The 26,710-nt window shown below is 38.7% G+C and overlaps 1 protein-coding gene across 10 annotated transcripts in view; it reads right to left on the reverse strand.

Moving 5' to 3' along the window:
- The window catches only part of OXR1 (oxidation resistance 1), a 325,549-nt gene that overhangs the window by 23,208 nt on the left and 275,631 nt on the right, over positions 1-26,710 (reverse strand). For 8 of the 10 annotated variants that reach the window (XM_084747931.1, XM_084747932.1, XM_084747934.1 and 5 more), the window contains 5 exons: positions 20,489-20,641; positions 16,078-16,262; positions 12,373-13,133; positions 8,301-8,469; positions 5,675-5,837 (listed from right to left, as the gene is read on the reverse strand). In XM_084747931.1, coding sequence (XP_084604057.1) covers positions 5,675-5,837; positions 8,301-8,469; positions 12,373-13,133; positions 16,078-16,262; positions 20,489-20,641 — 1,431 coding nt within the window. Of the gene's footprint in view, positions 1-459; positions 668-5,674; positions 5,838-8,300; positions 8,470-12,372; positions 13,134-16,077; positions 16,263-20,488; positions 20,642-26,710 lie in introns of those variants that run through there. The other 2 variants (XM_084747937.1, XM_084747929.1) reach the window with 2 other exon arrangements.

The raw sequence follows: 26,710 nt of genomic DNA on the forward strand, positions 1-26,710 counted from the left end.
ACTTTCCGAACAGCTTTAAAAACCATCTCAGACGACAGAATAATAGCATTTTCTCAGACCTCCTAAATTAAATTATAACAGAATCTAGTTTGTGATATATTAAATATAATTTAGTTTTTACTCTCTTCTCTTCCTCCAACCAAGGAAAAAAATTCTGCATCCTTTCCTACAAGATTACATTTAGATGAAAACATTAAGGCAGTAATAAAAATTTGCTTTCTTGCTTTTGGAGTAGATAAAAAAAAAACATGTTTTTACAAGGCAAAATTCTAGTGACATATTCATTCCCATTTAAAACATATTTAGAATTCTAAAATATATCTTAAACTTTTCTGCAATCATATGAATTTTTAGTCCCTAAGTATTCTGTTTATATATTCAAATACTACATAGCTTTGCATAATGGCATTGATACAAGACTGGCAGATACAGAAACTGCAGTAATTGATCAAGATTTACCAGAGTGTATTTATGATTAACTGGCTGATGTCTTCTTCCTTTTTTCCCATACCAGAGACGGGACATTTCCTTCCCAGGTCACATTAAGCTTCAGCAAATCACGGAAGAAACTGTTTTCAAAAGCATTCTTCCTCTGTCAAAGATAGATTTCCAGCACCAGAGCCCAGCTACAGTGACAAAACAGTTTGCTAGCGACAAAGATTTGATTGACAAGACAGAGAGCTAATCACTAAGTAGTATCCATTGAACAGATAGTCCTGAGTGGAGACTGTAAAGCTGGGGAGGGAAGAGAGTGTTTCCCATGCTTAAGTTTGGTTGCACCGCACCCAAATGTGCAAAGAAAGAGCTCAAAAGTTTAAAGAGGCAGAGCACATATTTCCATGGCACTTACAGAGACACTAAAAGTGCCATGGTTACAAGTAATGCACTGTGTACAATATTTCCAGAATTTCTCCCAAATCACATCTGTGACTGCAAAGAATAAAATGTTCTTTTTTATTTCTGTTTGCTCATAAAGCTCCACAAATCTGTTCTACTTTTTTTCTGTTAGACATTCACTCTTTAAAGCTAATTATTCTATAAAATTTAATCTTTTTAGAAAATATTGATAGATAGTAAAAAGTTCATTTAAAAATGTTTTCTAGCATATTATTTACTGAGAGCTACTTATATTTACTGTGTCTACATTAGTAGTATATGGGATATAACCAGAAGCTTATTTTTAAAACTTTAAGTAAAAACTACAACTACATTTAATTCAGAGGTAAACTAAAATCATCTAGAGCTCAGTGTTATCTATGCTATAACTATAATGTGCAAATATTTCTTCCATTTCAAGGCAAACTTATTCTGCTATTAACTTACTGTGTTTAGTACACAAGGCCTCCTCCTCAATACACACTACGTTTCAAGAACACACAGAGCTGTGCCCCCACAGAATTCGGCACACTTTGCACTTAGGCCACTCCCCCTGTACCCCTGTTGTGCCACTCCCTGTTACTCTCAAACACTTGCCTTAAATATAAACCACACTGAGGCCAAAATCCATCCTCTCACACAAGTTCCCCGTAAGAAAACCATCAGCAGTACTCTAAAGAACTCGCGTAAGTACTAGAAACACAAAACCTTCCTTAGTTTCTTTTTGGTTTGTTTGTTTGTGTTTTGCTGTTGTTTTGTTTTTGTTTTTCCCCTGAGATAGGGCTTCGCTGTGTAGCCTTGGCTGTCCTGGACTTACTCTGTACACCAGGCTGGCCTCAAACTCACAGTGATCCACCTGCCTCTGCCTCCTGAGTGCTGGGATTAAAAGTATGGGCCACCATGCCCGGATACAAAATGTTTCTGAAACGCAAAAATAGGTGCTTCAAAATGAGGTATGAGATGAAAAACAAAACAAAGACCTGAGGCATAGCACTGTCTATTCAATAGCCATATCTGAGAGATGTGATCTCCCTGTGTTGACTGCAGACATAAGAGTCCCTTAATTTTTTTTGCATAGTTTCAACTGAGTGAGCATTTCATGACTAGGCTGAGAAGAGACTAAGAAACATTTTTGCTTATACTTTAATATATCAACTCGATTTTAATTCAGGATTATGTAGTTCTTTAAGATCAATAGTATGATGTGTTGAGGAAAATAAAGGTAAGACCTGTTATGACCCAACTGTTGAGCAGACACCATGTTAAGGAAGCAACTACAGTCCTCCGCCCGGTGCATACTGGGAGCTTCAGCAGTGGTACACTGGTGTTCTCTGGGAAATCTAATGAATGACTGTAGCAATAACTCTTCTAATGACAGCTGTTCAAACAGAACTGAGTCCACACACGAGGGAAAAAGTCCAGTAATGGTGCACTTAAGCGTAATGGCATAGAAGTCTAAGATTAGTTAAATATTTACATTACATAATCAAACTGGAGACCACTGGAAGTTATAATCAAAATCACCATATCAATAACTTGAAAAGTGAAGCCATAGTAGGCACTAAAATGTTTGAACAGTCCTTTGGGGTTAATGTCATAAGCAGGCAACATATTACACTTAAATGGACGGCCTGAGCTTTGCGTAACATCAAACACTGAACGGAGAATCAGGGTCTAAGAAAGTATGCAACACCAATCTATCAACACTTGGGCAAGGGACGGAGGTACAAAATCTCCCACTAACAACAATCATTTCACAACTGAAGGTCCAGCAAGGGCGATGGCACAGTTGGCCAAGCTGTTTGCAGCCCAATGACCTGGCTCCCAGGACCGGAAGGAGAGAACCAGCTCCTCTAACTGTCCCTGTGATGTCAGCACCCAGAATGGATGGCACGTCTCAAATCCTTCTTACGACAGTGGTTACTCCGGCCTATCCTCAGGGTGGCTTACTGTTGAAATGTGGCTCCCTTTCGCCCTTTCTCACGGGAGAGCGCTTCTGCTTGTCCAGAGCTCACTTATATGTCTCCAACACTGCACTTTCCTCCTAGTTCTAATTCTCAAATTCCCGCCTTTTCTATTTACAGTCACAGGACTTAACCTCTCTGTGTTCTGTAGGGGAAGCTCTTTTGAATACGTTTCTAAACTTTTCCTATTGAAACTGCACATCTTAGCAATTTGGGCTGCCACGATTTATAATGTTCTAACAAATCTTAGGATAACAATGAAGGTAACACAGGGTCTAGGAGGAATCTATAATGGTAGACAACGGAGCTGAGGAAAATCATCCTGGGAAATTATTAAAAGGAAAGATCAGTCAGCCTCTCCACATTATTGCCATATATCCAAAATTTGGCTTTTTGTTATTCATGCTCCCTGGAAGAAAGAATAAAGACAAAGAGATGAAACGCAGGAGCAAAGGACTTCCTGACACAATTGTCCTAAGACGGAAAGCATTGCTCTTTCAGGTTGTAAGTTTTCTATTGCTGATGTTAAAGCAATAGACTAGTGTAAGACGCAAAATAAGAACACCAGAGGGCAGTAGATTACACTTCCTAGCTTATAAACTCATATTCATAATGCATACAATTTATAGCTTGAAACATTAACCACGCACACCAACTGCCCACTCTAAAAAGAGACACAACTGGCTTTTTAGGCTTAAAACCTCCATTTCCTAGTTGCGTCACCCATACTCAAGAGCTCTATAGCCACAGAGACTTGCATCAGACCACACGGTGCTGTTTCCAGAAGGTGTAGCAAACAGCACTGCTTACAAACCAGACTTTCCTACCACTTTTTATTTTGCTTCGGGTAAATTTTCCTAGGAGAAATGAGGAGGTATGTAGATTTTTAAATTATAATCCACAATGTTTTCCCCAGAAAGAGAAGCCATTCTTTTGAGTCAAAACAGTTATTAGTGGAGACAGGGAGATATCGCAGGTTAAAGTGTTCATCGGGTTAAAGAAGAAAATAAAGGCCCTAAGTCTGGGAGCTTGGCGCCCCAGCACCACGTAGGGCCAGGTGGAAGTGGAGGCTGCCTATACTGTTAGCTCCAAATACTGAGATGGGGATGCGCAGAGCAAGCTGGCTATGGAAACAAGCAGTTCCTGTGAGCTCTGGGCTGGACTAAGAGGGGCTGCCTTAGAGTCAGGTAGAAGAGCAATCAAGGCAGGTGCACCTCAACCTCAGATTCTGCACGTACACACTCACACATATACTCTAGTCCACATGTGCAAACATACATACACATCATGCACACAACACATGCACCCACGTGAGAAGAAGAAAAGACAGAAAGTCAGTGGTTTCGTGATCCAACCATAATTCGGGAAACGTTCACAATTCTCTTTCATGATTGAAAATCCTGCCAGCCACCGTCTTACTGCCCTGTTTAGAAACTTCATCATAACTTAGCTGCCATTCACCCCCACTATTTGCACGCCGTCATTTACTAACTTATTTCCTCGGCTTGTAATCTACCTTCAACTGTTGCATCTCAAAACTCGTACACGTTTGGGAAACCTAGACAAATTCACCTTCTAAAACTCAGAGCCCAGCTTGAATGGCCACCATCCACAGAGAGGACAACGCATGTGCCCAGCACTTCCCTTCCTGCCCATAACTACTACCCAATTTCCAGGAACACAAAAACCCCAAAAAGCTCTGCAGTTCAGCCATTTTTACTCTTTTGATACCAGGCTCTTGTAGTCCATACAATTATCTATGAGATTCATCTATATGGTTACTGATATTATTAGATATTTCTTTTTTATTGTTTTATTACTTAGAATTTTATAAATATCTGCAAATTTATCCTTCTGTTATGCTAATAGTAACTCAAGTAATTTCTAACAGAGTTATTACAAATAAAGCTGGAATTAAGATTAATAATTTATTTAACTATTAAAATAAATGTACAATATATTATTTGTTTCCCTTCGTTATATTGATGATGACGTTATATGTAACAAACACAATGATGTTAGACATTTAAAATCAGGAACACAGCTTTAACAGAAGACATACCATGTATACCTTAATCATTATACATGCTAAGTACATGCACAGTAAATTCATACACACAAATAACCACAAACTTTAACCACATGGATAATAAAATTTGACTCCATTTATTATCACATTTTAGCATCTGCTCTATGTTTTCTAATAACATCAAGAAGAGATTAAGACAAAACTACCAAATAATAAAAATGTTGCCACACTATCAGTATCTAAAGACAAAGCATATAAAATGGCATAATCTTAGAAATTTTTATCTACTGGGGATTTGAAAAAAGTTTATCAATCTTAACTTGGACACATTTAAGCATGTAAAATATTTTTGCTTTATAAAATTAGTACCAACTTATTGCCCTAACATTAATATCATCAAACTGAAGTCCAGATAAAGCTTGTTAGGTGTGAAACTTGGAAATGACAGCTAATATTTCTAAATGTGCTCAATGAGTATTCTTTCATTCAGGAGAGAAAAAAATACAGTTAAGTCAAGCTGGGAAATTTTATGACAATAATGGCAATGTTATTTTCATCCTTGCCATATTATTTTCCTTTAATATGCTAAAATATATATAAGCCACTTTAATACTAATGATCCAATACTTTAATGTAAAAGCCTCAGATTCATTTAATAAATACTTTTGTGCATGAACTACAAACTAGGTCACCATAAAACTGTTTTTTGTGAAGTGACTGCTTAGCTTAGGGAGTGCCATAAGGCTAACCATTCATACAAAGAAGAGAGAAGCGGACAAAGCTGCGGAAGTCCTGCCGTCCTTACCTCCCACTCCCTGGCTGCCGCTTCACCAGTAGGATCTTCATTTGTTTCGGGCTCTTCCATCTTTTTGACTACTATAAACCCAGGCTCTCGGGTATATTCGCCGGTATCTTCTGCATATATCTCTGGACTCCACTGAATGAAGAAGGCATACAAGTGGTCTGTCCTGTTAGAACAAATGACTTATTAGTAGGCCTGGGATTACTTATTATTAGCTAAAGGTAAGACTCTCTTTGGGAAATGTCTCAATAGAAATTAAAGACTTTCAAAATATATTAAAGTCCATCATCAGGAAGACATTACCTTTAAAAACTGACTTGGCTGTGATTTGTCAAATGCTTTAAAAAAAAAAAGCAGCACTAAGAATATCCTTGGAAGACTTTTCACAACAGAAACTGCAGCGTCATGCTTTCCTCTGTAAAGATACTACTAGGAGGAAAGAAATCAACGTGCAGCAATCGAATTGATAGCAACAATGCACAGTGAATTCTCACTTCAGAGGTTGATGATCTTTTAAAGACATGCTTCCCTTTCTGGTATTTTGCTAACTGTAGTAACCCTTACTGATTGCTACACTCTGCAATCAATGTATTTAAAATGCAAACATACATTTCAAATACCTATGTATGTATTGGCTTTAATTACCGTGGATTATTGAATCACAAAACTCCCAGCTTACACGTAATGAACAGTAGCAACGGTCCAGGAATTATGCATCCGTAGCATGACATAAATACTATGTGATGCCTGACATAGTAAAAGAGTAAGTTTTCCCTTCTGGTAGTTAATCACTATCAACAATTCTCTTAAGTCTTCTGTCTACGATAAGGTTCAAAATTCTAGCAACGTTAACATTAATGAAAGCCAAGTATATTTATTTATATTTGCATTGACATTCTAAAGATGGTGGTGGTGGTGGTGGGACAGTCCTGGTTTAATCAAGGGGACCTGACAGCCTTTACAGTTAAAGTTGGGATGCTGAAGTCTGGAACCAACAACAACAGGAAGAACAAAATTCTATGTAAAAATTAAGAAACAACAAAAATGAGGAAAACTAATTTTTTGTTAGAGTTGACTAGTTATATTTTTTATTATAATCATCTTAATATCACTGGCTTAATCAACTGGCTCTCATTCTTTCAAGTAGTGAATTATGCAAATCAAACTGTTTTAATTATTAAAATCCCATTTTTCAGAAGAAATGTACATTGTTTGTATAGCTGGTGGTGTAGAGGAAGAAGGAGAAGTTTGCCACTAGATCCTTAAAGTAACCATAGTCAGAGCAGGCCACACAGGATTCCCAAGGCACACTATTCCTTTGACATCTGTCACTCATGACTCATCCTCTCTGGACTGGAAGGCCAGGGGACACTACAGATAACCTATCTTCTGCTTCCACTGGTGTTTTTTTTCCCCCAATGAAAAAGCGAGAATTCCCTAACACATTCAGGTTTTTATGAGGACATTTTTGAAGTATAAATACTCTCAGGCTGCTGCAGGCTAGTGATGATGCTAGGAATTAATTCTACATAAAAAAATCTTTCTATATATCCAGTGGCTTCTAACTCACTGAGAAACAAAGTACCGAAGGGGTGCTCAATGGGTAGTTCACTGATAATCACTAAAAATTATAAGAGCTGATTAAATAATTCTTGGAAGATACACAGAAACACTGAAAGAGCTGTGTGAGGTTATCATAATGAACACATTATTAACTTTTAGATAAATGAAGCTTCTCAGCAATTGTAGTGAAGTAAAAATGGGAATGGTAGAGCCAACCCTGAAATCTACCCACCCTTATAGAAAACATTTGTCAGTGCTCAGGACCTGCACTGCTGTGACTTGGTTTTTCTGCCAGCTTGCATAAAACTGAAGAACGCACGCTAGGTTGTGAGTGTCCCACCCCAGGAAAATCCTTTACTTTCTTGTCAATAGTCCTAGCAAGTTAGAAATATGCGATTTTAGTATATCCAGAGAAATATATAAGTACATGCAATTTGTTGCAAAATATTAATGGGAGATAAAAATACTTTGAAAGATTCTGTAAGAAACCATACTAGAAAACACAAATTTAAAGATAAAATGTCAAATAAGGAGCCACACATCACTATTTCCCTTCAATAAAAGATTCTGTAAGAAAACGTACTAGAAAATACAAATTTAAAGATAAAATGTCAAACAAGAAACCACAACACTTCATTATTTTCCTTCCACAAGGATATATCAGCTAATGTTTTCATGAACCTTTATGGTCTAAGATATAAGTCCTTTACTAATAAAATGTTCCAGTGGCTTTGCAATAAACTTTAAATATGCAATTTTTAATGCATAAATTAAAAAGTATGAGTTAGCAGCTAACTGCAAATAGACATAAAACTAGTTCTTATTTGCTGCGCTATTTATAGATAGTCCTGCAACATAGCACAGGCTGGCCTTGACCTTGCTGTGCATGTCAAACCGTACTCAGACTTGTGGCGCTCCTGTCTCTGCCTTCCTGATGCTGGAATTATAGGTGTATGCCACCACGCCTACCTAATGTCAGCTTTTAATGAGGAATTGTATTTTGTTTCTGTTGTTATATACAGGAATCTTGTAAGGAAAAATAGATATTTTGAAGCTTTTATTTTACCTTTCTTGTGGCACTGCAAACCAATATTCATGTTTCTTATCTCTTTGTGCATACTGCTGCATCATAGCACTTGCTTGAGATACAAATGTTTTCCTCATCGGTTTTCCAACTCTGAGACATAAGAATTTATGTAATCGATGCCTTCTCTTTTCCTTTAACAGTGAAGAGCCTAGAAGTGATATGTAAACAGTAGCCATTCAGTTCTCATTGAGCATACTTAAGTGGCTCAGGTGAAGCAATTTTCCATCCTGGTTTCTCATTATAAAACACTGCATTTTATTGGTACTCGGGCACACTCATTTAACTACCTTAGACTTTTTTTTTTAATGGAATATAGTTACTGAAACAGCAAAATTAAATGAAAGAGCCAAGTTAGTGAATTAAATTTTGTTGAGGGCTACTAGGAAAAAATGCAAAGCTCAGAGACTTTTCAGTAAGTTGTTAATGTCTAATGTCTATGCTGAACTACATATACATGTAAAATATTCTGTATATTCTCTATTAATCTTTAAAAATCACATCGAAGTATATATACAGAATTTCTAAATGGTATTTTAATATAGCTATTCAAGTACCACATTTAATGAGATCGCTAGGAGAGAAATCAACAATATACTACTAGCTGCAACGTAACGTTTGCACACTTAATTACGCCTGAGTTACCTCCTGCCATGTTATTTGGAGTCTGACAGTAAGACTATGTCCAGGAATGAGGATGTAGTTGTCTCACTTAAGCCACGGTCCTTGGAGGAAGAGCGCACTTGTAGGGAGATGCCCTACTACTAGCCACGTTCCCGCCCTGCCCTCCCCAGGCAGGACTGTGCACAGTGCCTATTCTACACAGCCCCTAGCATTAGTGGCTGGTTAAAGGAGGAGATGTTTGCCCTTCGTCCCATCATTGCATCCTACAGGTTAATATTTACTACAGTGCTTCTAGCTCAAGAAGTTAAAAAAAAAAAGCTTTAGTATCTCCACATTATACAGTTACTAAAAACCAATCATTTAAAATTAATACCTACTTTATTAAAAGGAACAATCCAATAGTATGATCCAGAGAAATCAACTTAAACTATGTACTATTTATTCTCCTTTCAGTATTTGGTCATAATAATCTATTATATACTAATTCTCCTAACTGTAAAAGTGTCTACCACATTATTCATGAATAGAAACTAGTTTTTAACCTTTTTCAAAGGTTTAAAAAAAAAGAGAAGCCAAGTACCATATACAAAGATTGTTATGCCAATGTTGCTTATATCAAAGGGAGTAAATTGCCTTCATGATATGAATTATTAAAAACAACAGATAAATGGTAGGATAAATTATAAAAGCAATAAAAAACACATATTGAAAACACAATGAACATACGAAAGTATACACCACACAAGCGGCAAGTGAAAAGAAGCAGGAATAGCACTATATATAGCACAATCATGAGTTTACATTAAAATCTAATGTATAGATAGATGCAAATGAATATTGGTCCAAACCAAAATGCCTTCCAAAGATCTGTAAGAATGTTAATACTAGTAGATCATCCTTGGTAATCAATTCCAGGTAATTTTAAATTGTATTATAAATTCCTGTATTTGTCAACGATTCCTATTAAGTGGCCACTGTGCTCTCAATAAAGGAAATGCAGCACAAAAGAAACAGTTCACGCTTTACAGGAAGTGCTTTCATTAAACACTTCTATAATAACTAATGAGTATAATCTCAGGTTTTCATAGCATCTCAGTTGGATGACACAAAGAAAATTCAGGATTTCAAAAACTGAAAGTTGAATGTGGCAGTACGTGCTTAAAGCCCAGTGTTTGGAAAGAGGAGGATCAAGGCCTGTCTGCTTGGGACAGGGGAGATCTTGTCTCGAAACATTAATACTTCTGAGGCTTTTTGAAACAGGTTCCTGCTATGTAGGCAAGGCTGGACTTAAAAACTGAGCGAGCCTTCTAGGCTCTGCCAACGAGCTACTGGAACTGCATGCAATTACAAGTGTTTGCATCATCTCCTATGGAGCCAGACCCTTGTGAATTGCTGGGCGAGCTGAGAGTGACACACAGCACTATGGAGACAAGTGGGCCCTCAGTAAAGGAAGTACCTAGGACACGTCTGGCAAGTTCTATTTGGTATACGTTCCCAGCTCCGAAACACAGGGACTCAAACAGATATCTGTACAGCATCTGCTCACAGCAGTATGATTTAGAATACTATAAATATGACTACGTTTTCTTTGCATTATACATAGCTACCTTGATACTACTGGCAAGTAAAATGTGACACATTATATACACAGACATGTTAATTCTTCAGCCGTAAATGATAAGAAATTCTTGTTACATACATGTATGTGAATATATATGCCTAAGTGCATAAGTGTAACCTGCTTGATCGGTACAGAACAACAATTCATGGAAAACCATGAGTTTGAAGGAGAGCAAGAAGGGATAGGCTTGGCAGGAGGAAAGTGAAGAGAAAATGATGTAATTATAACACCAATAAATAAATAAATAAAAACTTTTAAAAGACAGGAAATTCTAACACTTTCTGTAACACAAATGAATGGTAAGGTAAAAGCATGATGCTAAGTGCAACACAAACTGTGTAGGTTGCACATACATGAAGTGCCTGGAGAAACACACAGCAGTGAGACCAGGGGAAGGGAAGAGTGGCGACTGACTGCTTAGTCAAGCACAGTTTTGCTTTGAGAAGATATCATTTTATGATATGTCCATTTTATCACAAAAAAGCCCAAATGGTAAATTTTACCTTGTGTATTATTTCAGTAAAATTAAAAATTGAAATTAAAAAAGTAAAAGACTTTGTATATAAACTAAATTAATATGAGCAATACTTTACTAGCATTGAGAGACTGTCGACTAAGATCTTTGAGCCATAGCTACTTAGTCCATAAAAACACAAGCATATTACAGTAGAAACTATTACGATAATTCTCATATTAACAAGAAGTAAACTAAGACAAAGTGGTAAATTTTACTCAGTGCTTATTTTTAAACAAAACCACCTAATCAGATGAGGATGGGATTTTTACATATGTAAAAGAATTCTAGAACTAGATTTTTATGTCTGTTGGAGGTTGGTCTGGTTGCTGCCCAAATGAGCAGACTCACATACCCCAAAATGTTTGTGACCTTGTCTAAGAACTTATTCCTGTTTGACCAATAAAAAGCCAGCACACCTGGGCAGGGCAAATGTGTGGGCGTGGCTAACGTTCCTGGGCAGGTCAGACACAGGGGTTTTTGGGAAAGGAAGCAGGCAGAGAGAAATAAGTTAGGAGACAGGGAAAGACAAGGAAAGCTGGCGCCATGGGTCAGGTGGAGGAAGAAGGGCGTGGCCAACATGGATGGAGGGTTTGGCCCAGATGATGAACATTAGCAAGTATTTGGGATTATGGATGGGAGGTAGCTTGACAGAAATTATTAGAAGCAGATGGCATGGAATTTGGACACGGTATAAGATACCTGCCCCAATATGGGAGGTAGTTTAAGGGATCAATATCTTCCCTGCCCCAGGTGAACCAAGGCTATTTTGAAATATAACAGGTGTCTGGGTCTTGATTGATTGCTAGTTCATTATACTGATGTAATAATAATAATTACAAGTCAGATAATATACAATTACTATGCCAGTACTGATAATAAAAACAACACTGCTGTAATAATATTAGCCCAATAATAAACATTTATTAGGCCATACTTCTAATTTAACGACAACATATGTCCTATCGTGCTTTCTAAAAAAAAACTACGGGGTTAAAACTTTGGTAATTATTAATTGTAATTCAGATATTATATATGCAATGATAAAAATCATACCAAGGCCCTAAAAAAAAGATGTGGGCAATACTGTTTCATAAGACAAACCTTATAAAAAATGCAGTGAGCTAGGAGTGCATAAAACATGGCAGGAAAAAATGTTCAGAGAGCAGATACTGAACAGCCATGTTCCCAGAGTAACGGTCACGAATCATTCAGTGCTCAGTCTGCCTGTGGTCAGAAGGGAACAAAAAAAGCAACATGGAAGAAAACAAACTGCCTCCATCACTGACACTTACCATCTGCATGTCCCTCCGCAGGTGTCCTTTCCTGTTTACTTTCCTTCTGTGACACCTGCTGAATAGTGTCCCTTTGCTGCTTAGCTTGCTGCATAGAGTGACTTTTCCAGAGTTTGCGCAGCTCTTCCACTTCTGTCTCTGAGTCCCGCTTCTGCTCCGTCCCTCGCTTACTCTTCTGAACACTTTGCTTTTGTTTAAGTTCTACGGTTTCTCCAGAAGATACATTTTCTTCCCCTCCATCTTGTGGGCGTGAATTTTCACGCTGGGAAGAATCCTGGTCATTGCGACCTTTTACATCTGGGACCTGTTCTTTAGGGTCTGAGGCTTCTTGGAGTTTTTCTGTAGCTTTATCTCCTTCTTTAGTGGCTATTTCGAGACTACTTAAATCAGTTTCAGGAGAGAAAGCCCCAGCTTTATTGGAAGAATGTCCAGTGTTGGAGTTACTGTCGTTAGGAATGCTATCAGACTCTGCCACGGCTGTCAAGGGTTCCACTTCTATCTGACTGACAGTTTGCACAGATTCTGATGACGCGTCCGATGATTTGTCTTGTCGCAGCTCTGAAGAGAGGAGCTCCTCGCGGATAGGAGAGAGTTCTGACTCTGTGAAGACGTCTTCCGAGAGAGACTCCTCGGTGCTCCTGGGGGCAGTGCTGGCACTGTCGTTCCCTGCGTCACGGACCCTCGAGTCTACCTCCTCAGCACCAGCTCCTGTCATTTTCTTTGAATGGCAGAAGCCCCTTCCTGAAAACTGATCTATTTCTCTGTTGTTAAATAAAATTAAAAATCATTAGACGTTAAAAACTGTAATATTTTATCTCCTACAACCAAATAATAAAATAGTATCACAGAGGAGGCTTTTCAAAAGAGCCAAAGTATAGCTCTCAGAAGAATACAGAGATATCATGTTTCTTAGATATACCATGGAATTACAGCAAGATTTTTCATCAACTGTTTACTACTTGGGAAGCATTAATGGAAGAGTTCCTTGTAAGTAAACTACAACAAAGTCCAATGACATAAATTCTTGATGAAATTGTAATGCTGACCTAAGATGTTCACTGGTGAATAAGGGCAACAGAAAATTTCAATTAATCACACACATATGCAGTGCTCATTTATATGCAAAGAGAGTAAACTAAAATACATGGACAATGCACATAGATTAAAATCAACTTGAAGCAAAGCATGTAAAGAAAATCTATAAGCTAACAACTCAGAAGAGTTCTAAGAGAACTTGTCCAGTTAAAGAACTAGATGGTAGATTGTGACTGTTTCCAACCCATCTCCTTTCCATCTTTACTGGCATTTGTGTGTGTACTTATCAATGTTCACAAGATGTAAGTTCTGGAAATAAGCATCATTTTAAAACAGCTTCAGAGTAGGTGGAAATTACTCAAAGTCTCAGCGGCAAAGCATCAATATATGGCTTGAGAAGAAAAATATGCCAAATCCCCATGAAAAATAAGTCAGCACTAAGAAATTGGCCTTCTGTGGATATTAAAGCTGAATAAGTCCCCTCTTTAGCTTTCTTGTGGTTTTCAAGTTTTTGTAACAAAATACATAATTTATCCAAGTGATACATGTAAAAATTATTTATTTTAAAGATTTAGTTTAAAGTATCTTCTGACTCTATAGTGTTTGAAGAAATACTAACAGGTGATACTGAAGACGCAATTGAGCCATCTACTGGCGATTCACTTTAACTGCACCTACAGGGTCAAGGAACTGAGTACAAACTACGGGAAATTTCATCTATACATATAACAGAACCCCCTCAACCCGCGGGGTGCCTTCCCAGCCACAGAGGAAAAGGATGCACGCAATCCTGATGAGATTTGAGAGGCTGGGGTCAGATGGCAAAGGCATAGTGCTGCCTCTTTCTGAGGACTGGGGCGGGGGTGTAGGGGGGAGGGAGGGAGCAGCAAGGGGCTACAATCTGGATGTAAAGTTAGCTATTTATTAAATTAAATTTAAAAACCCACATAACAGAATAAAGAGACTAGTTGTTAATAGATTTACACACACACACACACACACACACACACACACACACACACGAACAAAAAAAACCTAACAGGAAATGTACTTAGGTGAGTTTTCTAGCCTGTGAGTTAATATTCTGGAAAACTAAACATCAATGCTAATGGTCCTAAATTACTCAACACAGGACAGACAGTGCCTTAGAAATGAATTCTCCATGCATTCCAAAGAGGGAAATCCATTAACATCTTTTACCTCACCTTTGCAAACAAAACATTACTTTGCAAAGCCATTCGCTGCATTTATCTTGTTTGAAGCCAAATTCTGATCTCAATTAATATATAAACTAAGAGTTAAGGATATTTCTTTCTGGTGACACTGTTTAAAATCTTGGGCCCAAGTCCCTGTGCCTCCAGGTAATGTGCTGAATGATACAATGGTCATTGAAAGGCAAGGAACACCAGATCTCCCTTGCAGAGCAGCCACAAACCATACAGAATAAAATTTAACTCTGAAACAAAATGTCTGGTCAAGCCTCAGCAATGGGCGGCACTCCCGTTCCCTCTGAAGCAAGTCATCTGCTCGGTGTCTCATCTTAAGGTCAGTAACTGTGCTGTGGTGCTTTCTTTTTACTTTGTTTTGTTTTCCTGAAATTGGCTTTGACTGTCAACTTAAAAACATACCCAACAGTTTAGAATAGTTTTTTCTAGAAATTATTTATTATTCTAAAGACTGTTTTACACCAAGCCAAAACAGTATCTGTCACTAAACACTAAAAATGGACCCTTTTCCAAGAAGGAATTTTATTCTATTGCAGGCATCCTTGCAGCGCATATATATAATATATCTGAGAAAAACATAACTTGCTCCATTTCCTTCGTAACTTTTCTTTTTGGCCAAGGTCTAATTTTCAAACTGGCCTAAGACTGTAAATTGTCTATAATCGGTTAAGACGAAACCATTTTCAAACAGTTGCCAGTTACTGCTCCGAGGGGGGGGGGGCTCTTTCCTGCTACACACCCTGTCCTTGTGTGCTCCGTCCTTTGCTTTCTCAGTCCTTTCCTTGGCCGCTCACCACTTTGGTCATGCACACCGCTGGAAGAGGTTTAGCCTAACATTTGTAGTCTCATATCTATACCATCCTATGACGTAAATTCCCAGAGAACAGCATATTCCAAAGTCAACTCTTCGTTAGTGCAACCTGGAGGTTTTTCTTATATAATATATACTTCCTGCATTCAGAAATACAACTGAAAATGTAGACATGAAGCTGTTCCGGCTATTTCAATGCCAGGTCCTTAGCCAATGCCACACTCAAAACCCCACGCGTAACTCTGTAGGTGCTGTCCTGGTAACCAATAGTCACTATCTTTGCTAGTAACACAGAGTACATAAAAGTTTTTGATTTTGTGTCTAAATAACAAAGGGCTGAGAAGCACTGAACTTCATGAGGACCACAGGTTACTTACTTGACAAATATCTTATTCTTTGACCAAATAAATATAAACCTAATGAAATTACTATGTATATACCAGGCACACGAAGAATCCACTATTAAATAGTGCTTACATTTTTTGTTTCATTTATGACAAAATGAAAAGCAGCTACATAATAAAACTAATAAAATAATATTAGAGAAGAGTCAACTATATGGATGCAAAAAAAATAAAGGAAGGAAGGAGAAAAGGGGAAGAAAGCTACACGAGGGCACACCAGCACACTTACGCGGGCAATGACTCCTTTATTTTGCTATCCAAAATTTCCTTGTACATGGCAGCTGACATCACCTCTTCCATTGGGCACATGATGCCGTATTCCTCACAGCCATTTTCTTGAACCAAGGGGTCTGTTTTATGTGGATCAAACATTATATTATTTGGTGTGACTAGCAGGACGCCACTGACTGTGCCCTAAGGTGGAAAAAGAAAGTATCATTCAATCTTCAATGTTCATAATTTTAAAACAGATTCTAGATACCTCCCCTATGTTTTTTGTTTTTTCTTTCTTTGTTTCCTTCTGATTTCTGGTCATCTATTTTATACATAGTATAGTATAGTGACACACTAGTGAAAATTTGGTTTTCCAGTAAACTCTATTTTTTTCCCTCAGCAGATACAGAATGCAAAGATTATCATGTTCTACCTCAAATAACCATGTGAAAATTCAAGTTTTATAAAGTGAAATAATGAGTAGATTACAAAGAGAACACTGAACAGAGCCTCATTTTTTAGGGACCCACTTGCAACCTGCTGTGTTCTTTCCCAACACAAGTACCAGATATGGCTACGTGAGCACATGCACGCTTTTTTGTTGTTGTTGTGCACTAGTAACTCTTATCAGCAGTAAAGGAATAATTTCATAGGAATATTGTTTGAAAAAGTAATTATTTTTGTTTGAATTTGCTATTCATCAGCTATGGGACACATTTCTTTATCTATAAAGTTGGTAGATTAAATCCATAATTACTTTTTCATTCATCATTAAAAAGTATGAATTTTAAGTGAGTTTATATAAGCAGTGATATAAATGTTAAGAGTCTACTCTCTTTTATACATTTAGTTTTATAGACAATTGATAACTTTGTATGAGTGAACACTTACTGTTTCGTGTGTATCATATTCTGTATGTACACTGTTAACTTGCTGCTCACTATCCTATCTCTCAAATAGGCACAAGTTCTATTTTATAGAAACGAAAACAAAGGTTGAGACAAGTGAGCAACTTGTCAAAAAACAAAAAACAAAAAACAGAAAACAAAAACCAACTCAATCCACCCCAAACCCAAACCAAACAGGATGCACCGTCGGGCAGTAAGTTCTTTCCCCATACTCCTTAGTGTCCAAGTCACAAAACATACACACTCCAAAGCACATGTGAAACGTCCCTTATTCTCAGTTTCAAATTTTTGTTCCACGAGTTTTTGTATGCTTAACAGTAAAGAGCCTGACAAATTCCTGAAAATGAAATGGTTACTAGGAGTCACCTTGCTTTTTCCTGATATGCCAGGAAAAGGGAAAAACAGGCATCCTGCATGATTGAGTATCACACCATCTTCCAAGCCAAACACAGCACAGTGAACTCAAACACAGCAGAGCGTAAGTTACGGCAGACACTGCCTTTTACAGGACTAGGTTAAGAGAATTTGAAAGAATCTCCTGACGAGATCTCTTGGATAAGTGAGACGTGACTGTAGCAGGTATCACGGTATAAAAGATGTATGGTAAGCCTATAGAATATTAAAGTAAGAAGTATGTGTGGGTGCCTTTAGGTGAAAAATGATCGAACAGTTCATCTAGCACTTCTTCAAAATACTATTCACTGTGTGTGGGTGAGTGTTTATATGCACATGTCATGTATGGCATATGTGCTAGATCATGTGCAAGGAGGTCAGAGGACATCTTGCAGAAGTGAGTTTTCTGCTTCTGAGGGTCTTGCTCAGAGGATCACCTCACAGGCACCTAGCTGGCACTTCTTTTAGTTCAGACAATGAACGTCCTAAAGAAGGAGTAACTTTCTATAAACTTTACCCTATTTGGCCTTTGAACAGTATTTTCATGACTCTTTGACAGCAATTTCTACTGCTAAAGCACATACCAACACAAGACAATGAGAGCCAGTGAAGTGTTACAGAGGACATTTACACTGCTGGGGATAACGCAACAGTACATAAACATGGCTGCAGTAACGTACTATAACAAAAGATTTTCTTTTAAATTTTAACTTATTATAATTTGTTCTGATTACATTCTGATTCATTTTTTTGGAGGGGGCGGTTTCGAGACAGGGTTTCTGTTTATCCTTGGCTGTCCTGGACTCACTTTGTAGACCAGGCTGGTGTTGAACTCACAATGATCTGCCTGCTTCTGTCTCCGGAGTACTGGGATTAAAGGCGTGAGCCACCACACCCAGCTACATCCTGATTCTTGACCCCTCACTTGTTTTTTCCCATTCCCACCCTCCCAACCTCCTTCCCTCCTTCTCTCTCTGTTCCATCCTACACCCCTCCCCTAGACCTCTGACAGAGGGGGCCTTTCCCTCCACCATATGGCCACAGCCTATCAGGCCTCATACAGATAGCCTGCTTCACCTTCCTGTGTGCCCTCCAGGCCTCCTCACCAAAAAGAACTGATCAAACTGGGGCCACCAAAGAAATCTTAAAAGGTTTCTAGTTTTTTGTTCCTTTTACTGCTTCAAGCTCTGTAAAGACTTTTAAAAAGTGAAACTAAGAGATTTGCTGAAAATAAGCAAGTATATTCCAGGTCATTTGACAGACATTTTGTTAAGTTTTACTTTGTATGTGGATTTTAACTGATAATTTTATTTTCTGGGTTTTGTCTTTGTCTACTTTTGGAAATACTGGGGAACGAACCTAGAGCACCATATCCTCAAGGCAAGTGTGCTCCCCCTGAGCTGCAGCCCCAGCCTGTAGAGATCTGTTCACAGCAGCAGCGTAGCGCATGCTACAGTTTAGAGTACTCTAGGGGCTACAAATGAACAACAGGTCCCATGCAACGAAAATGCTTCAAGTACTGTGTACGCATTAGCACTACTCAAGGGCCTTCGGGGTGCTTCTATTTTCTGGATTAAACGAGGGGACACGTCATCCACTGGATTAGTCAGTCTGCTTTCCCTTCCTAGGAACCCACCCTTAGGGCTAAAGGTCAAACTTAGGAAAATCTCAAGAACCTATCATTTTAAGCTCATTTGACTAAAAGTCTAAAATCATATACTACCCATAAAAACACACTTCATAAGCATAGGCAGGATAAGCATGTTAACACTTTTCAAAGGAAGTGAACAGACTATAGCAGTGTCTGCCACGGCGGAGTCAGGACAATGATTTCCAGTCCCGAGACTAATGTGGGTTTTCATGATGAATCAAATCATCAGGACAACATAAGAACCCTAAACATGTGTTCATAGATTAGCACTTTCAGGATCATGAATTATAAACTCACAGAGCTTGACAGCAGAAAACTCCACATTCCTGTCAAAAGTTTATAAAAGAAAGAAATAGGGATGCAGAAGATTACCAGCATCACTCAACCTGATTTCAGATACTGCAAAATATTCCACCCTGGAGAAGCAAAATATATGTTTTTTTAAGCATACACTCAAGATTATCTAGAGATTTGGGTTCAGGAAATGTCACTCTATAGTAAATTAAGCCTAATGGAAACAAGGACATCCTCTGACCACATGGGGACCAATCAGAAATGAGTTAAGAGAAAGATACCTACAGCTTGGTAGTGGTGTATGCCTTCAGTTCCAACACAAGGAGGCAGAGGCAGGTGGATCTGTGAGCTCAAGGCAAGCCTGGTCTACAGAGAGAGTTCTAGGACAGCCAGGGCTACACAGAGAAACCTTATGCCAAAAACCAAGAGAAAGGAGAGAGAGGAGAGAGGGGAGACAGGGGAGGGAGAGAGGGAGAGAGGGGAGAGAGGGACGGAGGGAGGAACGGAAGGAAAGGGAGAGAGAGGGAGGAGTGAGGAAGAGAGAGAGACAGAGAGAGAGAGAGAGAGAGAGAGAGAGAGGAGAGAGGAAGAGAGAGAGGGAGGGAGAGAGAGAGGAGAAAGAGGAAGAGAGAGAGGAAAGAGAGAGAAACAGAGAGAGAGAAGAGAGAGGGAGAGAGATTGACTTACAGCATCCCTACATAGGTAGAAACATATCAAAGCACTTCAAAAAGTAATATACTTGCCCACAGTAGGAGTGTTCATTCCTACTATAATAGATTAAACGAACATACCTCCAATACTTTCTACCATATAGTATATATTTACTAAAGATGAGTTATCTTTCAATTTCTGCGTTATGTGAGGTTTTCCAAAGCTAGCACTCCTGCTATAATCAATGAATCAATTGTATTTTGAAGATGTATTTAATTTCCTAGGAAAAATCATTTCATATGCTCTGTGCTAATGGATTTTTTTATTGCCCATTACCTTAATAATTGCCACAGACAATCAGATTCTAAGTCATGAGCAAGGTCCACTCTACCTCACGCACACAGTTATCACCCTTGTGCAAACCCTCAGGAGTGGCTGCCACGACTGGCTTAAAGTGCACGTGTCACGCTTTCGTAGTTCAGTGGAAACTGAACCATGATGAAGGCCCACCCGACGACGTCGCTCGGTACCTGGCCGTTGGTGATATATCTGCAATTGATTTTAAGAAATTTCTCAGTAAATGCTTCTTCTTCCTCAGATGTTGAAGATACAACTCTTGCAGGCCGGATCCCACTAACAGCAGATGAAGGAGGTGCTTCTTTTGGATGGACTACATCGGGAGTCTAAGCAAAACAAAGTCAAATACAGAGCGTGCCTTAGGAAACTAAGTGCAAATTCTGTGAACAGCAAACAAATGACTGTCACCACATTAACATAAATACGCCAATGTCATTTTAATCAAGATTTTAAATAGAGCATAAACTTCCATTTTGAATGTTTATAGTGCAAAGATGCATACATATCTATACATTCACACACACACACACACACACACAGAGAGAGAGAGAGAGAGAGAGAGAGAGAGAGAGAGAGAGAGAGAGAATATTAAAATCTAAGTGGTTTGTATCACACACATGCTGCACTGCTTGAGAACTAAACCACTGTTTTGACAACACAAGGCGGCACCCATGAGACTCCAGAGCTCAGAGAAGACAGAGCTGGCCTATGATACCTAGTACATAGCAAGCAAGATGACGTACTTAACAGAAGAGTATTTTTCAACTTGGGTTTTTTTCTGTATTTTTCAACTGTGTCTATTGCTGTGTGTGTGTGTGTGTGTGTGTGTGTGTGTGTGGTACATATGCAAGTTCGCAGGTACGTGGACATACGTGTGTGCACATGTGCACATGCGTTACTTGTCTGTGTGGAGAGCTGAGGATGATGTTCTGCCCTGAATCATTCTCTCCTGCTTTTCCGCCTGATTCCCTGGGGACGCACCCCTCACTCCAACCCAAAGCTCAGCCGTGTGTGGCCAAACAAGTAAGGTGAAGCTGAGATGTAGGCCTGATTTGCTGAGGCACAACCCGTGCACTACGACACACTTTCCCTTCAAACATTCCACCAGATGAGGGGCACAATGCTCCACTCCCCAAAAGTACAGGATCTGAGACCATCAGCAGGCTCAAGATGGCAAAAAGCTGCCAACAAATTCTATTTACGGCAGTTCAACTCCTAAATTATAGATTCACTGTCTTCTATGAGTATTTATATATACAATGAAACCATGTTAATTACAGAACATATATTTTGAAACATATTGTTAAAAGCTCTTAAATGTAGGTGAACTTCAGTGAGCTGTCATTCAACTCTTACAATTCGGCATCTTTAACAACCCCAGTATCTCAATGTAATCCTATTAAAAAGAACAGAGGAGTTAGCTTAGCAAAGGAGATGATTTCTTTCTGAAAGAGTCAACACTATTCAGAGGATTGTTACCAGACTTTAGCACAACTTCCATATGCAGGAATCACTCAGGATGTATCATCTCTACATGGAGAGCTTGTCTGAGCAGAGTCTGGCCCTTGATGCGTCTTCTGAAGACCACTAGAGGGCTTTCTGGGAGTTCTCTGTAATTTTGCTTAGCAACAAGGATCAGGAAGGTCCTTGACTAGAAATACAGCTACCTAGCCAGCATCAGCATCGTCCCAAACATTCAACTGTGAAAAGCCAAAGGTTTATGGTGAGTGCGATCTCTCCACGTCCTCTTCCTTTCGCCTAGGCTGTACTGTGTCCATGCTATTACAGGGGTTGGGGTGGAGCGGGGGACTTCAGCATACTCTCTAGTTACGTGTAGGTAAAACACAGGACTTGTGAGAAAGAAAAGCCACAGCAGTACAGATAAAAACAACATGTATTATCTCACCCAATATATACATGGCATATACATTTTTAAATATTCAATAAAATATTTTATCTCTTTCTGTAAGTTATATTTACTTACACATGATCTCATTTGTATTCTACTTAGAACCAAGAAGTTGAGAAAGCTTTAAAACAAGACACAGAATGACATTGGAAAATTCATTTTTTTCGTTAGATAAAAAACTAAGGTGCAATTATAAGGGACTCATGCTGGCTTTAGATCAGACTGAGCTTTTCATCAGTTTAAAGGGAGAACACATTTCCTGAGATGAGAATTACGTCACTTTCCCCTTTCTTTTCTTCTCTCCACCTTCTCCTATGCTCTTTCTCTTTCAAATTCATGCCCCTTTTTAATTGTTGTTACATATACTTGTATATCTGTGTGTACATATATATTTCTAAATACATAAATACATACTGCTGTGACTTTTCTTTCTCAGAAGTCCTATTACTATAGAGTGTGTTGAAGTCCTCCACTCTACCCCGACCCTTGTAAGAGCATGGACACAGTACAGCCTAGGCGACAGGAAGAGGATACGGAGAGACTGCCCTTACTATAAACCTCCGTCTGTATATTACTTGTAAGTATATTTCAGGGACGACCATTTGGTATTGGATAGTCAATCAGTGTGCTCTTCCCTGGTGAAGCTTGTCTCTCCCACTCTCAGCATCCCTTAGCTGCCTGCAGCTCTTTCTCTAAGGTGGAGGCCTTGCTTTTTAAATTCTAATTACAGAATGAGGCTCCCACTCAACATTCAGAAGAAAAGTGTAACTTAGTAATTTATCCATTTGTGTGGTATTGCACATATGGCAATCCCTTCTCTCTGAAGAATGGGTTTCCTGAAGCCTAAGCACAAAGTCCTATTGTAAAGTTGTTTAATCAGATAGTAGCATGAGGTTTTATTCGTATGTACAAGGCCAAGATCTGATTGCACCATAATATTACAGAGGAGCCCCGAGTTTTGATTTCCCACACCTATACTGCAGCTTAAAATGGTCTGTAACTCTAGTTTCAGGGGGCCTAATACCCTCTTCTAACCTCTGCAGGCACAGGCACATACAGGATGCACACACACACACACACATATATATATATATACAATATATATATACACAATATATATATACATATAAATACAAAAATACATTAAAAGTAAATAAGTCTAAAATAAAAATGTAAATATATTTAAAAAGTATGACTACCTAATAAATTGTTGATTTTAAAGTAAGTTAAAAAGTAACACATCTAACTGATGTAATTTATGCATTTATGATCTATAAGCATTCATTAAAATAAATTATAATAATTGGCTTAGATTTAATATAAAATGTGTATATTCTGAGATTCAGATTTATGCTTAAAAGCATTTAAGTTAAAATTCTAATATATATTAATTAATACTCCTTAGTCTATGGCCATGCCAACAAGAATGCACCCAATCTCATCAGGTGATACAGACAAATATATTTTATGAATAATATATTTTTTAAAAATAGGGATTAATCTTTTTCACTCTGAGCATAAAAATAGATTAAACAAAACAGGAGAGGCTTTTGATCTAAGAATGACATGAGGAAGTGAACTCTTCAAACAGATGCAGTGTTGCGCTTTTACCCTGCTCTGGTGGATCCAGTGTTTGTAATCTGTGACTGTCTGCCATTATCTGCAATCAATGTACAAGCAAGTACACAACTTCAGGATACAAGATCACAGTGACAGAAAGATACAGATATGTTCTGTTTGAATTCAAACATAACAAGCATGTGCGCATGTGCGAGAAGTTAATTTTACTTCTGCATGTCTTCTATGCTTTAGTAAAGAGTGTTTCCTCGATGCCTTTAAACACTACTAGTACTTCCCCAAACAGAAACTAAGCTAAAGTCCTTGTTTTGTTAGAAGTAAAAGTGATTACAATATATGATAAACATTAAAGTTAAGATACTTTATAACATTAGGTAATGTCTGTGTCTCCCAAAGGATGCAGTGAACTTCCAATTCCAGGACCCTCAAATGGGGCCTTGACAGGGAAATGGGCCTTTTTTGGTTTAATTAGTTCATCTAAGGGCATGTGGAAGCAGAGGAGCCCTTAAACTAGATAGCAAGGAGAAGCAGGCCATAGAAATCAAAGGCAGAACCTGGAAGGATATATTCCTGCCAAAGAATTCTATGCGCTAGCAAACACTAGCGCTTAGTGCTTGCTAGATAAGCAGGAGACGGACCCGCTGCTCCTAGAGGAGGTAATGGTCCTGGAAACCACTAGAACTGAGGCTTCCGGCTTCCAGAATTGGAGGACAGTAAACTTGTTATAAATACTCAATTTGTGGTCTTATATTGGACAAATACCAGAAAACCAACAGTACCACTGAGTAAAATTTAAATAACTTAGAAAGAGCACATTAAGAAGCCCACAGGGGCTGCTCTTCTAGGACCATGTGTCAGTTGTCACCACCTAAGTCAGGAGGCTCTCAACAGCGTGTAAAGTGCTCAGGGAGGGGCTGGAGAGATGGCTCAGAGGTTAAGGGCACCGATTGCTCCTCCAGAGGACCTGAGTTCAATTCCCAGCAACCACATCATGGCTCACAACCATCTATAATGTGATCTGATGCCCTTGTCTGGCCTGCAGGTGCACATGCAGGCAGAGCAATGTATACATAATAAATAAATAAATAAATAAATAAATAAATAAATAAATAAATAAATAAATATTAAAAAAAAAAAAAGAGAGAGCTCGGGGAGATCTGAAGCTCTGCTGGCCTCCCTGGGCACACACATGCGGGTGCAGACATTCATATGCATAAGTAACCAAGGAAACAATCCTCAACAGCCTTAGCTACTGTGAGTTCGGAAAGAAAAGGCATTACTTCTGTTGTCTCTATACACGTTTAACCATCCATCTGAATCGTCCGCCAACTATACCATCATTGTTATTTGATTGAGCAAAATTTTGTCTTTCACTTTTTACCTCTATGAACGCTCTGGTTTCTACAAGCTGGACAGATATTTTAATCTTAAATCATATGTCATAGCTGCACAGTATTGGCTCTTGTTAGTTCACATGTGGATACTTAAGGCAACACTCAAGGTGCTGTGGTGACTTAAGGAAGATTGTCCTCCCACAGGTGCATAGACTTGAGTGCTTAGTCACCAGGGATTAGTTTTATTTGAAAGGATTGGCAGGTGTGGCCTTGTTAGAGGAAGTATGTCACTGGAAGTGCTCTCTGAGGTTTCAAAAGTCCATGCCATGTCTAGCATCTTTCTCTCTGCCTGTGGATCAGGATGTAGCTGCCAACTGCTTCTCCAGCCCCATGCCTTCCATGCCTGCTGCCAAGCTTCCCCCCATGATGATAATGGACGAAGCCTCTGACACTATCAAGACCCCAATTAAATGCTTCCCTTTATAAGAGGTGCAGTGACCATGTTGTTGTCCCTTCACAGCAACAGAACGGTGGTTAAGGCAGGTGGCTAATCCAACACAGGATCTAGACCTAGATGGTCAGGTGTAACCCTCAGCTCTGTCACCTAGTACCTGGAACTTGATTTTGTCGTTAAAGAGGATATTAATTTGTTTGTTTGTTTATTTATTTATTTATTATATATGGTTTCTCAAGACAGGGTTTCTCTGTGTAGCCTTGGCTGTCCTGGACTTTGTAGATCAGGGTGGCCTCAAAATCACAGGGATCTGCCTGCCTCTACCTCCCAAGTGCTGGGATTAAAGGTGGGCGCTACCAGGCCTGGCTTAAAGGGGATGTAAGTACTGCAAATGAAAGCTCTGTGGTTTTGAGGTGAAAGTAAGGGGCAAGTGGTATTAAGTATGAGGTAGTAGTAACAGCAGCAACACAACCAGATGACTGGTAAGAACTCTGAATATGCTTGTCCCTGCTGCTACCTTTGCTTTCTCCTCTTTTAGGACTGTTGAGGTCTTTCCTGGAACTCTTAATATTTTTAAAGCTATTTTTCCCTTAGTATGCTGCACTTCTATTCTCACTCCACTGCTACCCAAATGTTCTGCTCTCTTTTATACTGACTATATTATGAAGTATTTTATGTTACGGAAACAATAACTATTAGCATACTCAATCTTTATGTAAATACACTTCAGCATTACCCCATCTGCCCACATTATTAATTAAACATTTTCCCATTTTCACCATCTAGTTTTCACCTTCGATAGCACCGTCATACTGCAGAATGATAGGCAGACTGCCTGGAAGGCCTCAACGACAGATGACAGCCCGGAAGTGTAAACCAAATAAACCCTGTGCCCTCTAACCTGAGGGTTTTATCATAGCAACACACCAACTCCAAAGAAGAAATGGTAGAAAGTGGTAGCTGTTTCCATATCCACTAACAATGGCTAAGTATTACTCCTCTTCCAGGGTGAAATTACTTACTGAATTGAGTGATCAATTTCCAGTATAAAGCAGTAATTAACATAGAACATAGGTCGTGGACCCAAACTGAGTAACCTTAGATGCAATTTAGTTAATAT

Source organism: Acomys minous, assembly GCF_964271855.1.
Source record: "Acomys minous genome assembly, chromosome: 12".
NCBI classification, from domain to species: domain Eukaryota; kingdom Metazoa; phylum Chordata; class Mammalia; order Rodentia; family Muridae; genus Acomys; species Acomys minous.